Consider the following 16,010-nt stretch of genomic DNA (forward strand, 5'->3'; position numbering starts at 1 on the left):
GACAGAATAAGAATACAGCTAATTTTTGTCACGAACTTTTCCTAATATTCTCAATCATATTGGTTTTCAGTTTACTTTATGCCAATTTAGTAAAGGTTGCAAAGTTATGCTGGTGATAAATTAAGTTTCACGGAGTTTACTTTTTGAAAAGTAAACTCAGATCAGTTTAAGGCTACAAATGTTTTCCTTTTGGTCACAGGCATAGCAGTCAAAATTGAGGGAAAAATCTGAGTCACAGGATGAGGTAGGAAAGGCCTCATTACTTTTGGGCTTCTTGCCACAGTGACAAAGTATAATAAAAAAAGCAAACATATGACAGAGTGTAAATTACTTCATAATATGTATATGATCTACACAGAATTTTCAAAAACTGGGCTGATGGAATTAGGTGGTACAGTTGACTAGGGTGCTGGAATGCGGATCCATAAAATCTCATTTATGCAGTTTATCAGGTCTCCTTGGTAAGTACAAGTGATTGTAAGTGTATTTGCAACTCCCTGTCATATGATAGCACTCATGGGTAGCAATCAAGGAAAGGGAATAAGGGCACATTTAAGCTACTCATGAAATTCAAATAATTTATCTATTTTATCTGATATTACGTAACATCAACCATTTAAAATTCCAGTATCAAGATGGGTCAAATACATAAAAAATCAGGCACTGAATTCTAATTGCTTACCTGAAATGAAAAATAGTTATTTAACTCTCCACACTACAGAACAGATTACAGAAAATCACTAAAGAATTGATACAATGCAATGTTTCTAAAATTTTATAGAGGAAAAACATCCAAGGGGACCCTATTTTATTTTCTAGAAAATACTAAAAAATTAAAATATCAGATCAATAAAAATGCATTTTATGATGCTCTTATTTTCCAATAAAAGATCATAGTACCAAGTTTTATATTAGTAGGTATATACTCACCACATTTTCTTGAATCTGGCAGTTTGATACTGAAATACTCACAGAAATATCTCCTAGAAAAACACATTAAAAAATACACAAAAGAAGTAAGAGAGGTAATCACAAAACAGGTAAACACATGCTTATTAATCAAGCTGCAGGGGTGTTTTTAAATCATAGCAATTAGATTTTTCTAAGAAAATGCCTATTAGAATATTTGTTTGCTTTTACAGTTACAGATTCACTCTGTACTTGGCTTTGAAAAATAACAGTATTTTGTCAGTTTAGAGTTGAAGTCATAAAGATTCGGGTTCAAATTCTGGTTTGCCATTTTTAACTCTGGTACAAGCAGAAACAACTTAATGCGACTAGGGTCTGATTCCCTTACCTGTAAAGCAGGCAAAACATTAACATCCACCTACTGGGGTTATTTTAAAAATAGAGCTCTCACATAAAATGGTTAGCACTCAAATAGGCATATATATCCCCTATTGACATGTACTGAGCTTCCCAGGTGGTGCTCGTGGTAAAGAACCTGCCTGGTGAGTCCCATGGACGGAGGAGCCTGGCAGGCTATAGTCCATAGGGTGGCACAGAGTTGAACATGACTGAAGCTACTTATGGAGAAGGCAATGGCACCCCACTCCAGTACTCTTGCCTGGAAAATCCCATGGACGGAGGAGCCTGGTAGGCTGCAGTCCATGGGGTCGCTAAGAGTCGGACATGACTGAGAGACTTCACTTTCACTTTCATGCATTGGAGAAGGAAATGGCAACCCACTCCAGTGTTCTTGCCTGGAGAATCCTAGGGATGGGGGAGCCTGGTGGGCTGCTGTCTATGGGGCTGCACAGAGTCGGACATGACTGAAGTGACTTAGCCGTAGCCGAAGCTACTTAGCATACATGCATGCAATATATACACTGGTTGTAGAGATCAACTAAAAAGTCGTGACAAATCAAATCTATCACAGATCATCAGTCACTGTGATGTGAAAACAGAGGGTGCTTTGCCACAGGCTCTATTAATAGCCATTATGAGACTGTAAAGTTACATTTATATACAGATACTCCTCTAAAATATCTTTTGAAAATGCATCCTCCATTTTTGATCTTGATTGAATTCTGGTAAAATGTATCTCATGCTACAATGAACAGAGAGATCTACCTAGGAAAAAATGATTTTTAAGACTTTCCAAGTACTCTGAGCACAGAGAAGGCACTGGCACCCCACTCCAGTGCTCTTGCCTGAAGAATCCCGTGGCCGGAGAAGCCTGGTAGGCTGCAGTGCATGGGGTTGCTAAGAGTCAGACAAAACTGAGCGACTTCACTTTCACTTTTCACTTTCATGCATTGGAGAAGGAAATGGCAACCCACTCCAGTGTTCTTGCCTGGAGAATCCCAGGGACAGGGGAGCCTGGTGGCTGCCACCTACAGGGTCGCACAGAGTCGGACACGACTGAAGCAACTTAGCAGCAGCAGCAGCAAGTACTCTGAACACTAAGTCACCTGCAAAGAGTAGCACATTTGGTGGTTTTGGAGGACTTGTGTTAACTCAGATTTGCAGATGGCAAAACTGGCATTCCAGTCAAGCTCGAGCTGACAAGATTACTTCTTCTTTTATCACCAACGAGATTACTTCTTTTATCACCAATAGCCCAAGTTTCTGCTATTATTGGATATACTGGGTTGACAAGCATCTGTTCAAATTTTTACTATAAAATAAAACACCTTAGTATATGTAGAAGCTTTTATTTGGAGACCACCCCGTCCTTTTTGTTTGTTCAGTCACTAAGTCATGTCCAACTCTTTGTGAACCCATGGACTGTAGTACACCAGGCTTCCCTGTCCTTTACTATCTCCCAGAGTTTTCTCAAACACATGTCCACTGAGTTGGTGATGCTATCCAACTGTATTATCCTCTGTCACCCGCTTCTCCTCCTGCCATCGATTTTTCCCAGGATCAGGGTCTTCCAATAAACTAAACATCCCTAAAGGGGTTCTCTTCACCTGTTCCAAAGACAGACAGAAAACCAGCAGACTCACTGTGCACGCTGGTTCCTGAGCCCACAGAAGACCCCTTGGGTATGACGGGCATGAGAGCGTGCTGGATTGCCATCTCCCACATCCTGGCCACATCGGCACCAACGCCACTGGTGAGGACACTGCTGTTTGGTGGCGGGCTGGAGGGGTTGACCACATTTTCTCCCACATAATACACGATGTTTGCTGTAGTGATCTCAAAGCAGTGAGGGTTGGCCCCACTGGGAATTAAAGCTGATGGTTTTGCTGGTTCCAGAGATAAAATTTCTGATAAAGGTATTTCCTATGGCAAAAAAGTGTGTACTTAATGGAGTTTATCAAAAGGATAAAACTTTCAAATAAAACTCATGCCAGGGACATGTAAGAAATGACATTACAATCAGCTATCATTTCTATAAAACAGTTTTATAAGACACAGACTATAACCAAGAAAAACACAAAAATAAAATTATCATTTCCTTTTTCCAGAAAAATTCAAGTGGCTTTTTAGTATGTCCATGCAATAAGAATAAATATGAATAATTTTGAACCTGCATCAAAATCTAAGTCTTAGACTATAAATGATAATTTTAATAACTGTGAGGTAAAATCACAACCCTTTTGAAATGCATTTGGGTATGCACAGCTGTTTTTAAATTTCAACTATTCTTTAAAGCACTGAAAATGAATCATGTAATTTGACTTGATAGATGTTAATATAATAATATAGCCACATGAACAGTTTTAGTGAGGAACACCACAGAGAGTGGTTTTAAAAGCAGTTGCTTTTACGACAGTTTTGATATTTAAAAAATTAATCACCGTATTGTCTTTTCGGATGGAGAAGAAATAATAACTTTTAAATAACTCTTAAGAAATAATAACTTTTAAAACAAATTTTTAATTTAAAAGTTAATGAGGTTTCCTTTTTCTGTTAGGTCTGTGTAAAGGGGCCATGGAGAACACCTACTATCGCTGAGCCTTCATTATTCTTGATGGAGCAAATATATACTTTTTCACTCTAAATTTCTTTTGGAACCATGTTTCACTGGGTGATATGTTATGTGACATCTGTATTATTTCATGTAGAGAGACAGAATGAAAACAACTGCCAAATTATTTTTCTAGCAGAAAGTGCTCCTTATGATATTGGCAATACATGGAGGAGTCATACAATGTTTCTTAACCCCTGGTGACATACTTGCAGGACTACCAATGCAAAACAAAACAAAGAAAGTTGGATAGAACAGACTTCAGGAATTCACTTTTCACTAATCTTCTGTGACCCTGAACTTGCTAGTTAAATCACGCATCCCTGCTAAAATAGATGGTTAAGCTTCTTCTCCCCCTCCCCCTACCCCACCATCCCATGGGGCCAGAAGCATTCCACAGTGAAATTTGAAATTCACAGATGACTAATCAGCTCACAACCTGATTTCTCCCAAATCTAAAAACTACAGAGAAGAAAAAAAATATCTCTGGGAGCAAGCTTCAGAAGAGTCACGTTTGTTGGGTGTAATTTTGTATTTCTGATACTCTACATTCCCACAAGAAAGCAAGAGAGGGCATGAGACCTCAGTCAAGGAAAGAGTCACCCTTACCTTGTAGTACCTGCTTCCTGTGTCATTCTGAAAGAGGGTGATACATTTGCTATCCAATCTCCAATAGTGCCGCTTCCGCTGAAACAGAAGTTTGATACAGTATCTTTTAAAAACTTAAAAAAATTCAAGACAGATATAATCAAAACATTTTCCCACTGGGGCATAAGATTTGATGGGGGAAAGTGTGCGGCCTTTGGAAGAGGAAGACTAACAATTTCAAGACTCTAGAGGGTGTCTATTCAGCAAATGTATACAGTGAGTTTCTGCACCTACATTTGAGTTATAAATATTAAAAGAGATGATATATTAGCACCCAGAGCAGTGCCTGGCACTTAGTGCAAGTAGAATAAATAGAAAACATCATTTTAAAATGTACTTGATGGCTTGAAGAGCTAAAGGTGGATTAATAGCTGTAATAAAAGGGCTTAATGGGCAACGTAATATTTATATTCTATTGTTTTAGAACATAAGGCATGCCATGCTGATCCAGCCAGGCATTCTGGCTTCCATTAGAGATGGCACAGTAGAACTAAAGAATGTTGAGTAGGATGGCAAGGCTGACTCCAGGGCATCAACCTAACATTAGAGGAATGCATCAATAGCTTGACTTTCTCTTAAGCTTACTGCAGATCTAAACATCCATGATTTGGTGATCAGGTCCTTGTGTGTCTGTATGAATGCATGTATTTCTTCTTTTCAGACTAAAATGTCCTAATACTATTCTTGGTCTCTTCTACAACCTGTCTTATACCAGTCAAATATACTAAATACGCTTCAAATATTTTACCACATCTAGGAAAGACTGGATGGAATTCAGTTGAGTCCTACAGTAAGTCATGTAAAGCTCTCTCTGGAAGAGAAGGTTGAGATTAGACACAGCTGTTAGGTTATAGGTGTCCATTTACCTAAAGAAATGATAGGAATTCTATGGCTAGGAAGTGATGAGGAAAACACTACCAATAGCTGAGAAAGAAGCTTATTACTAAAGGTCAGTTAGTTTAATTGAAACATACGTCAATACATGCACACCTCATGCATCAACTATTAGGAAAATAAGAAGTAGTGAGAAACTCAGAGTATAATAAAACTTGTAAATGTGCTGTCTTTTATCTAATAAAATATAAGATTACTATGTTTCTGAATAGGTCAATTTTTAAGTGAACACTTAAGGATTTAAGAAGTATATAACAGTTATTATCATTTTTTCTCTCCCTAAAATGCAGTGCTCAAAAATTTTTTGAATCACAGATGAGCATTCTGAAAGTTTTCAAGGCTGCTATAAAAAGATAGGTAGACACTCAAGTTGTTTGGGAATCATCTCAAGTAATACAGGGAAATGACTTTGTTTCCCTGAAATTGCTGTCTACAGTCTTTTCTAACTCAGTTGTTTGCTCAGCTACATGAACACTCAGAGACTATGAATATTCTCCCCTGATCCTGAAGCCTGCCTGCACTAAGGTTTGCTCCTGCTAACCCAGATATCCCACAGTCTTGACAGAGCACCAGAAGCCCCTCTAATTAAAGCTCACAAGACCAGACAAGAGCTTGGTGTGGACCTTACCAGCGTGTCCTTGCTGGTGTAGTGGACCATCCATCCTTCCTTCATCACTGTGCTGCTTTTCCTCTTCGTGTGTTTGACAGACTGTACTACTCTCATGAGTGGGATGTTGTTGCTTGTTGATGGACTTGAAAAGCCAAAACAGTTTAAGAAAGAAATGTTTTTAGATACAGATCTTCTTTTCCTGCCTAAAGCCTTATTTCAGCTATTTCAAAGTGAAAGCTATTTCAAAGTGAAAGGCAAAAGAAAATTTCACACCCCATTTTTAGTGAAAGGTATCCTTCCCTGGTGGTTCAGACAGTAAAGCATCTGTCTACAATGCAGGAGACCCAGGTTCGATCCCTGGGTTGGGAAGATCCCCTGGAGAAGGAAATGGCAATCCACTCCAGTACTATTGCCTGGAAAATCCCATGGACAGAGGAGCCTGGTAGGCTACAGTCCATGGGGTCGAAAAGAGTCGGGCACAACTGAGCAACTTCACATACATACATACAGTGTCAGAGTACCATGGTTCAGACTCGGCTCTGAAGAGTGAGAGGGGCTTTATATGTACATCTTAACAATCCCTGAGCAGAAGAGTAAGCACCTAGGTTTTCAGGTGAACTAAACACTTGGTGCTCAGTATTGGGGTAAACATTGGGTAGATTACTATCATAGTGTACAGACGCCACAGTTCACAGTCACACGTGAATGATCATTTGCTTAATAAATATTATAGCCACAATATTAATCATTTAGATGTAATATGTTAACATGAACTTCAGTCTCTGTCTAAACAATTTCACAAAAATCAGAATCTGCTGTTCAAACTGTCTTTTAAATAACTACTGCTCATGGAATTATGCCTCTCCTTCATGTCCTTCTTTTCTACCTCTATGTCTGCACTGACCCACCACTTACATGCCACCAATATTTTGATACTAAAGAAATGTTCATCTTCAAAGGAAAGTGGGGGCATAGGCATTTTCCAGTATTTGAAAAATATTTCTCATGTTATTAAATGAAATAAAATCCAATTATTTTATTGCTCTCCTCTTATGAACAATTTTAGTTATAAATTTTAGTTACGAAGTGCCAATGAATATGGCACTTATAAAATGGACATAAAAGTTTGAATATACTTTATAAATCAGAGGTTTGGGAGCTATCTTTGTAGAGTCAGGTAATACACATTTCAGGCTCTGCAGAATACTTAACTCTGCCATTGTAGTGCAAAAGCAGCCACAGCCATAGCTATGGATGGGCATGGCTATGTTCCAATAAAACTTTATAACACAAAAGGCAACAGATTGATTTGGCTATAGTGTGCTGACCACTAATATAAAAAATGGGGATCATCTACAAATCAAAAGTACAGACAATCAAATCACAAATATGAAACTCCACACACTTCTGCAACAAAATCAAGAACAGTAAGGTCCAGACATAATGTGATTCTTGTAATAAAGTGTTAGTGGCTCAGTCGTGTCCGACTCTTACTGACCCCATGGGCTGTGGCCCACCAGGTTCCAAGTGGGTTGCCATTTCCTCCTCCAGGGGATCTTCCCCACCCAGGAATCAAACCCATATTATCTACATTGCAGGCCAACTATAAAGTAGATGGTGTTTGCTAAGGTTGATCCCTGATCTATGTATTTGCACACAACAAGCTTTGAATAAATATTAACTTAGTAGTAAATTTTCTGTTTGAAAGTATGTGTAACCCTCACATGCAAAAGAAAATAGGTCAAAAAATGAGGCAATATCAGGAAAGGATGCAAGCTACACTTCTCCAGGGGAATCCCGACTGCCTAGCTCCAAACTTAGGAGCTTCTTCTACAGTACACAGCTCATTTATAAACAAATTACAGGAAAAGTCTGGACATGGTTCAGCTTGATTCCAGACCACAGAGATAAAACAAACATGGCAAAAAAGCAAGTCACGTGAATTTTGTGGTTTCCCGGTGTATATATGTTATGTTTACACTATACTGTGGTCTATTAAATGTATTATATAGCACTATGCCTAAAAAAATCAATGTATATTCTTTAATTAAAGATTAGCTTATTGCTAAAAATGGCTAACCATCATCTCAGCCTTCGGGCAAGATGCAGTCTTTTTGCTGGTGGAAAGTCTTGCCTTATTGTTGATGGCTGCTGACTCATGAGGATGGTGTTTGTTGAAAGCTGGTGTGACTATGTCAATTTTAAAAACAGGACAACAGCAAAGCCTGCCACATCAATTGATGCTTCCTTTCACAAATGATTTCCCTGTAGCACACAATGCTGTTTTATAGCATTTTACCCACAGAACTTCTTTCAAAATTGGACTCAAACTATATACTGCATTATAAATTAAATGTGTGTGCTAGTATTACTCTAAATCCTTTGTTGTCATTTCAACAATCTTCACAGCATCTTCATCAGGAGTAGATTCCATCTCAAGAAGCCACTTCCTCTGCTCAACTCTTACAGTTTATCATGACACTGCAGTCACAGTCTCAGGCTCCATTTCTAATTCCAGTTCTCACGTTATTTGCACCACATCAGCAGCTACTTCCTCCACTCAAAGTCATCTGTGAGGTTTGGAAACAACTTCTTCCAAACTCCTGTTAATGCTGATATTCTGATCTCTTCTCATTCATCATGAATATTCTTAATGGTATCTGAAGAGTAAATCCTTTTCAGGTTTTCAGTTGACTTTGTCTAGATCTATCAGAAGAATCACTATCTATATGGCAATCTTACAAAATGTGTCTCTAAAAATAATAGAAGTTAAAATTAGCCCTTGATCCATGGGCTGTAGAACAGATTCTGTGTCAGAAGGCATGAAAACAACGAGAATCTTACCATCCATCTCCATCAGAGGTCTTGGGTGACCAGGTGCATCGTAAATGAGCAGCAGCATTTTGAAAGGAATTTTTTTTTTTTCCTGAGCAATAAGTTTCAACAGTGGACTTAAAATATTCAGTAAACTATGCTATAAACAGATGCAATGTCATCCAGGCTTTGTTGTTCCACTTACAGAACATAAGCAGAGTGGATTTGGTATAATTACTAAGGGTTGTAAGATTCTTCAGAATGGTAAATGAGCACTGGCTTCAACTTAAAGTTACCAGCTTCAGAGTCAGCCTGTCCTTTGAAGCTTTCATCTTCTAGCTGTGAAAGTCTTAGATGACACTGGCTTCAAATACAAGGCTGCTTTGTCTATACTGAAAATGCTATGTGTAGCTATCTTCATTAACTTAGCTAGAGTTTTTGGTAACTTGCTGCAGTTTGTACATCAGCACTTGATGCTTCACTTCATACTTTGATGTTATGGCGATGGCTTATCCAATCTTTAATAGCTTCAAACTCTTCTTCTGCATCTTCCACTGCTCAGTCTTCATAGAATTGAAGAGTTAGGACCTTGATCTGGATTAGGTTTCGCTGTGAGGGAATGCTGCTGTTGGTCTGAACTTCTATCAAGGTTAAACTATCTCCATCAGCAACGGTGCTGTTTTGCTGTCTTATCATTCATGTGTTTATTGGAGTAGCACTTTTAATTCTATCAAGAACTTTGACAACCTGGCTGATGGTTTTACCTCAAGAGGCTGAGCTTCTGACCCATCTTGGCTTACAACATGCCTTCCTCACTAAGCTTAATCATTTCCAGCTTTTGATTTAAAGTGAGAGACACATGAATGTTTCATTTGAACACTTAAAAGCAATTGAAGGGTTATTAACTAGCTTAATTTCAATACTGTTGTGTCTCAGGAAATAGGGAGGCCTGAGGAGATGGAGAGAGACAGGAAAATGGCTGGCTTGTAGAGATGTCATAACACGTAATGTTTATTGATTAAGCTTACTGTTTTATATAGGCATGGTTTGTGGTGCCCCCAAACAATTACAACAGTAACCTCAAAATTTACTAAACATAGATCACCCTAACAAACATAATAATAGTGAACACGTGTGAAATATTGAGAGAATTACCAAAATGTGACACAGAGATGCAAAGTGAGTAAAAGCTGTTGGGAAAGTGGTACTGATAGGTGTCCCTACCCAAGGTGGCCACAGAGGTTCAATTTGTTTAAAAAAAAAAAAGGAATACCTATGACATGCAATAAAGTAATAAAACCAGGTATGCCTGTAAACACAACTTTAAGTTTTCTCTGTAATTGATTAAAATATCAAAGAGCTTTAAAAAGTAAATACCGCTTGGGGCTCGCCTGTCTGACCAAGCCTGGGAGAGCACCCTCACCTGATGGTTCTGTTGGAGTCCTCGTGGTCCGGGTCTGGATCCTGCATCTCCCCACTGTCGTTCTGGCACTCGGCCATCACCATCTCAGCGTCCTGGACCATTGCCTCTTCCATGTCATCCATGAGCCCACTGTTTCTTTCACTGTCATTGTCATCGCTCCCTTCTTCCATGACTACGTCAGACTCTGCCCCAGGGCTAAGCAAATCTACAAAATTGTTTTGCACCCATGAAGATAAGCCTAGTATCCTAGAGCCAAGACTTAAGAGAAAGTTAGGCAATCCTAAAACAAATCAATTGGAAGCCCTAAAAATACAGTCATGTGAATAATTCTTCCTTTCTTTCACTTTCCTTTTAAACTTTAGCTCATAAGTATCTGAATTTATGAGAGGATAAATATATAATTTTACAAGTAGATGCTCATTTTTTAGGCCCCTAAGCCTAGAAGCATAAATACGTCATGGGGAGCCTTGGAAGGACGCCAAGGGTGATGCAGAAACAAAGTGCTAGGAAGCAACGTGATACCAGGAAGAGGAAACTAATCTTATTTCAGCAGCACAGCACCCTGGTGGGAAAGAGAAACATGTGGGAGGATGTGGGAAACTTTCACATGCACGAACACGGAATGTCACTGACTCCTGATACTCCACTCAGTAACTTTTAAAATCATGAATTTCAATAGATTAAGTTGGTCACATAAGCAGCACTGTTTAAATAACTATCAAACAAATATTTGATGTTTGAAATAATACTGAATCCTGCCATTACACAGTTGATGCTGCTGCTGTTGATGCTAATGCAGTATAATTACTTACTAATATAAAGTTCTTACTTTAAAATTAGAAAAAAGACTGATTAGAGCCTATTTAAGGCTGATGGTTTAAATAGCCTGCCAAGTTTGGAAAACGCGCATTTTCCCAGATTTTTCAGACTGTATGGAAAAATGCGATTTCAAATTAATCAATATAACAAAAACTATACTGTTTCCCCTTAGTTCCAGTTATCTAGTACAGGTTGACATTTCCTGGGCCTGAATAAAATCAATACCACATGCCACTTAAACTGGGAAGACTGCCAAGTTTTTATCTTTGGCAGCACTGCAAAGCCAGAAACTACTATGGGAATGTTTTCCTAGAGAGCTTTCTCTTCTTCTAGAGAAGAAAGTGGAGAACACAGATAATCACTTGTTCTTCAGGATTTTAGTAACACAGAAATACTCAACCAGTTTCTCCCATCTTTTACCACCAGTTTTCTTCTCAGAGGAATCAACAATCTGATAACAGGCTGAAAGTCTAATGCAGTCTACTATCTATGGGTAAAGTCAACCTGGGACTCTGTGTCAAATGTTTTGTTCAGAATCCATAAGGAATTCTACCAGGGAAGAAAATGAGAGCTGTTCCTTTAGAACACAACATTTTTCTTAGGATTCCTTCAAACTTAATCTATGCAGTTCAAGTCTTCCCAAAGGAATATTCCTCAATATAGAAAAGGATATGGAGCTTTTAACTGGCTGAATTAAATTTCCTTTTATTATTATTAAAGATGCATATTAACAAGTACACACACAATGAAAATAGTAACTGGATGGATGAAGAAAGTAGGTAACTGTTTCCAGTCAGTCAATTTCTGTGATTCTTCCCTTGACCAACAGGGAATAAAAGTTAACTTCTGTTTCAATGCTTGGAATAAAAAGGATGGAGGAAAAGACAGATAGGTATAACTTGCAGACATTACAACAATTTCTACATTTCTGAATGAACTAGGATAGATGTAGAAAATGAGGCAGTTGGGGAAGAAATCCTGGATATCCAGGTTTTCAGTATGAGGTGGTTCACCATGTAAAAATCCAGATAATCTCTGGTCTTTATCATAATACAATGACGGGTACTTTTCTACAGTAAAGTAGGACAGAGGCTGTAATTTACTGAGTCACAAGTATCTGAATAGAAACAAAAGTAAAGAAAATCCCACTAAGTCCTATATGACACATGCCTTAAGAGGGAGAGAAGGCTGACCTTCTACCTACCTCCGTTAATGGTCACTTCGCCAAGGCAGTTGTTGGGCACTTTTGGTGCACAGCGTTTATGACAGTTGAATCTGCAATCTAATCACAATGATTTTATTTTTGGTGGCTTAAACAACAAATACAGGAGACCTGGGTTGGATCCCTGGGTCTGGAATATCCCCTGGAGAAGGGAACTGCTACCCACTCCAGGATTCTTGCCTGGAGAGTTCCATGGACAAAGGAGCCTAGTGGGCTACAGTCCATGGGGTTGCAGACAGTCAGATACAACTGAGAGACTAACACTTTCACTTTCAAAACAACAGAAATTTATTCTCACACAGGTCTGGAAGATAGAAATCCAAAATCTTCCTCCAGAAGCTCCAGGGGAGAATCCTGATGACTGGATTCTGATGGTGGCTGGCATTCCTTGGCTTGTGGCCACATCACTCTAATGTTTGCTTCTGTGGTCATGTCACCTTGTCTTCCTCTGTGTCAAATATCCCTGTCTCTGTCTGGTAAAGATGCTGTGATTACATTGAACTCTCCTGGATAATCCAGGCTAAACTTCCCATCTCAAAAGCCTTAAGTTAATCACATCCACAGAGACCCCTTTTCTATATAAGGTACCATTTACAGGTTCTGGGGATTAGTACTAGGACACCTTTAAAGGCCATTATCAGCCACCACAAGTATGGACACAGGGGAAAGGTTAGATGATGATCAGAAAGGAGGCTAAGATCAGAGCCAGAGGAGCAAGGTGGAGAGCTATGTGTACATGGTGAGGGGAGGAGGGACTGTTCACAGGAATCAACCTGGGATCAGCATCAAAAGGAACAAGGGCGGTAAGGAAGCCTGCCTGAGATGAGGCTAACCATGCAAGTTCTGGCTGGTCCCTCCAGGCCAGAGTAGCAAACAGCAGACAAATGACAGAATCCTGCCATTAGGGGAGTGTGAGGTTGAGCCAGGGAAGGCCACTGAGGCAGTGGGGGAAGGAAGGGTAAGCCATTCATCTATACTGACCTGTGAGTGAATCAGAAAACACACCCCTTTCTCTAGACGCTTCACTATCAGCCTTGGAAAAGTATTATTAGCATACTAGTATTGTAAGAGCAAGCACACTTTCAGGGAAAGTACTGTAGTTAACACAAATCTAATGAGGCCCCTTAGGTCTACACAGAGCTTGCACCACCACAGATGTTGGAATAAGCATGTCCAGTAGGGTGCAAGAAGCAGGGCGAGTGAGGTTAAGGAGCTCCCCGGTCCAAATGGGAGGCTGAAGGAGGCTTAGGTAAGATCCAGCATGGGCTTCACTGCTCCCCGTGGGTAGGTTTTTATAGCCATCCATCCGTCATGTATTATCTCAGTGGGCTAGCTCCACCGAAACGGTCAGGAGGTGGACAGAGGAGCAGGAGGTGAAGGCCTTGAAGGCTGTTTTATTTGGTGCTGATGTTGTAATCACAATGATTTTAGAAGAAAATATTAAAACCAAGCATTCATCCAGAAAGAAAAGTGATGAGGAAAACAGTTATTTCAAATGGATGAGGATCAAGTGTTGGCTGGTGGCAAAGTCATCCTTACCTTTGCACTGCAGGCCCTGCCTGAAGAGCCCCTTGAGAAGCTTCTTGCAATACTGGCACACGGTGGGCCGGGTGTATGAGTGGATGACGAATGTGTGCGGCACTTTAACTTTGGACAGCAAGATCTTGTCGAGCTGGATGGGTCGCCCAATGTACGACTGGGAATTTGACCTCTTCTCTCGACCAATGAAGGACTCAGAAGGTGACTTTTGCTATATGTTTGAAAGACAACAGAGCACAATAAGTTGTAAAAGACTGATTTATATGTTTATGTATTTTTATTTTCACTTTGATTTAATTTTTCGACAAAAGGGTTCACATTATTACTGAGCCAAGGCTCTAGTGCAGTAAAACTGACACAGAGAGAAAAATCATTTTCCCAATAAAACACATCCAGCTTTTCAGATGGTAGTGATGTTCCCAGAGTGATACGGTAAGATGCAAGTGACCTTGATGCAGCATAATATATTTATGTATTTTTAAATTGCTTTTTGTTTTACTATTGTATTTAGTGGACTGATTGTTAAGAATGTCAGAGGAATAAACTAAAACTATGTTTCTGTTTATTAATGTAATTTATTTCCCCTTTATGTCTTACTTGAGTACTTTGCTTTTACATCTGAAACCAGAATTGGAGATCAGAATATTTGAAACTGATTTCTGGGACTTTAATTTTCAGCTTTTTAGTTTCATTAGTTTTAATGGAGAAATATAAAGTTGAAAGCAAACAAAAATATGGTTCTAAATCTCACTGCATATACTACTTTACTGATATTTACTAAAGATTCACAGGTACAAAATGTAAGAAATTCAGGAGGATAATAAATGAAAAGCAAATCCCCCCAGTCTGTCCCATACAGTACCTCATCTGAAAAGGGCCGATAGTTTCTTTGGATTTTCTCCAAGAAAAAAATATACATAATTTAACATTATTCCTCAACCATATAAAAGTAGAGTTAAACTTATACTATCATTTATAAAATGAGAAACAGTGACTACTAGATTATATAACAGTCACAAATATTAATGTTTTGGTTACAATTATACCTCTGTACACTCCTGTTTCTCATTTTGTAATTACATCATCAGCTCTATATAGATTTAAAAAAACAAACGAATTAAAATGAACTGTGTTTCCAGTGTTTTTGAACAATTTCATGGTATCTCTTGATATCATGGAAATATACTTGGGAATCATCAGAAATAATAATCATTGGAATAAAAGAACTGAATTACTTTTTAATAGTCATTATAATTATATAATTCATTTATTAAGCTCTTAACTTAGTATTAACTCTGAATAATCACTGTTTTAGGTACCTTATAAGACAGGCCTTGTTATCTATAGTTGAGGCATCTAATTTTGGGGTCAAATGCTAGTATATAGTACAGTCAAAACATGAATCTACGTTTGTCTGCTTCTAGAGCCCTTGTATTATCACCTTACTTAGTTAATGTCTAATTCCGGTAATTACTGAAAAGATGAGAAACAAATCATATATACATATAATTTCTATCCCTTTCAATGTCTATCTGCATCAAATGGGAAAATTTTGATTTACAGATTCACTAGCTGCAATAAAAATAAATTTGAAATGAGGTTCTACTTAGGGATATTATGTCTACAGTTACATTTATACCTTCAATTCCATAAAAAACTATGAAGCAGAATTATTCTGGAAGGGCTCAACTCTTGCAGAGACATCATGGGAGCTTTTAAAACTGAGTCTAAGGTTTGCCAAATCAGAATCATAAATATATTGAATAAATACCTTCAGTGGAATTTAATTCTACTGGAAAATAATTAAGTTCATTGGGTTAGGTCCTGTTTTAACAATCCAATGGGCCAGTTTTAAGTGCACTAAAATGAAAAGTGGTATTTTTCCACAGTTGGAAAGTTTCACCACTCAAAATAAAAGCTGATCTGTTGTCACACTTTCTTAGCAGACTTACAATGTTCTCAAATTTGGAAAATCGTATGAAAAGTTGACCAAATGACTTTTCAGTTATTTTTCTTAACTTAAGAGACTTGATTCTAAGATGTGTAGACAAAGCCAGTTTGATGTTGGATTATTCAGTATACCATGGGGCAAATTCACTTAGATGAGCAAGAGGCAATCAGA

General features: G+C 38.4%; 1 protein-coding gene across 2 annotated transcripts in view; it reads right to left on the minus strand.

The window, feature by feature from the left end:
* The window catches only part of PRKD1 (protein kinase D1), a 347,146-nt gene that overhangs the window by 44,973 nt on the left and 286,163 nt on the right, over positions 1–16,010 (minus strand). For both annotated transcript variants that reach the window (XM_024982053.2, XM_024982052.2), the window contains 7 exons: positions 13,889–14,099; positions 12,332–12,409; positions 10,309–10,513; positions 6,090–6,213; positions 4,529–4,606; positions 2,952–3,231; positions 931–983 (listed from right to left, as the gene is read on the minus strand). In XM_024982053.2, the coding sequence (XP_024837821.1) occupies positions 931–983; positions 2,952–3,231; positions 4,529–4,606; positions 6,090–6,213; positions 10,309–10,513; positions 12,332–12,409; positions 13,889–14,099 (1,029 nt within the window). The remainder of the gene's footprint in view (positions 1–930; positions 984–2,951; positions 3,232–4,528; positions 4,607–6,089; positions 6,214–10,308; positions 10,514–12,331; positions 12,410–13,888; positions 14,100–16,010) is intronic.

The sequence above is a fragment of the Bos taurus genome, chromosome 21 (assembly GCF_002263795.3).
Source record: "Bos taurus isolate L1 Dominette 01449 registration number 42190680 breed Hereford chromosome 21, ARS-UCD2.0, whole genome shotgun sequence".
NCBI lineage: Eukaryota > Metazoa > Chordata > Mammalia > Artiodactyla > Bovidae > Bos > Bos taurus.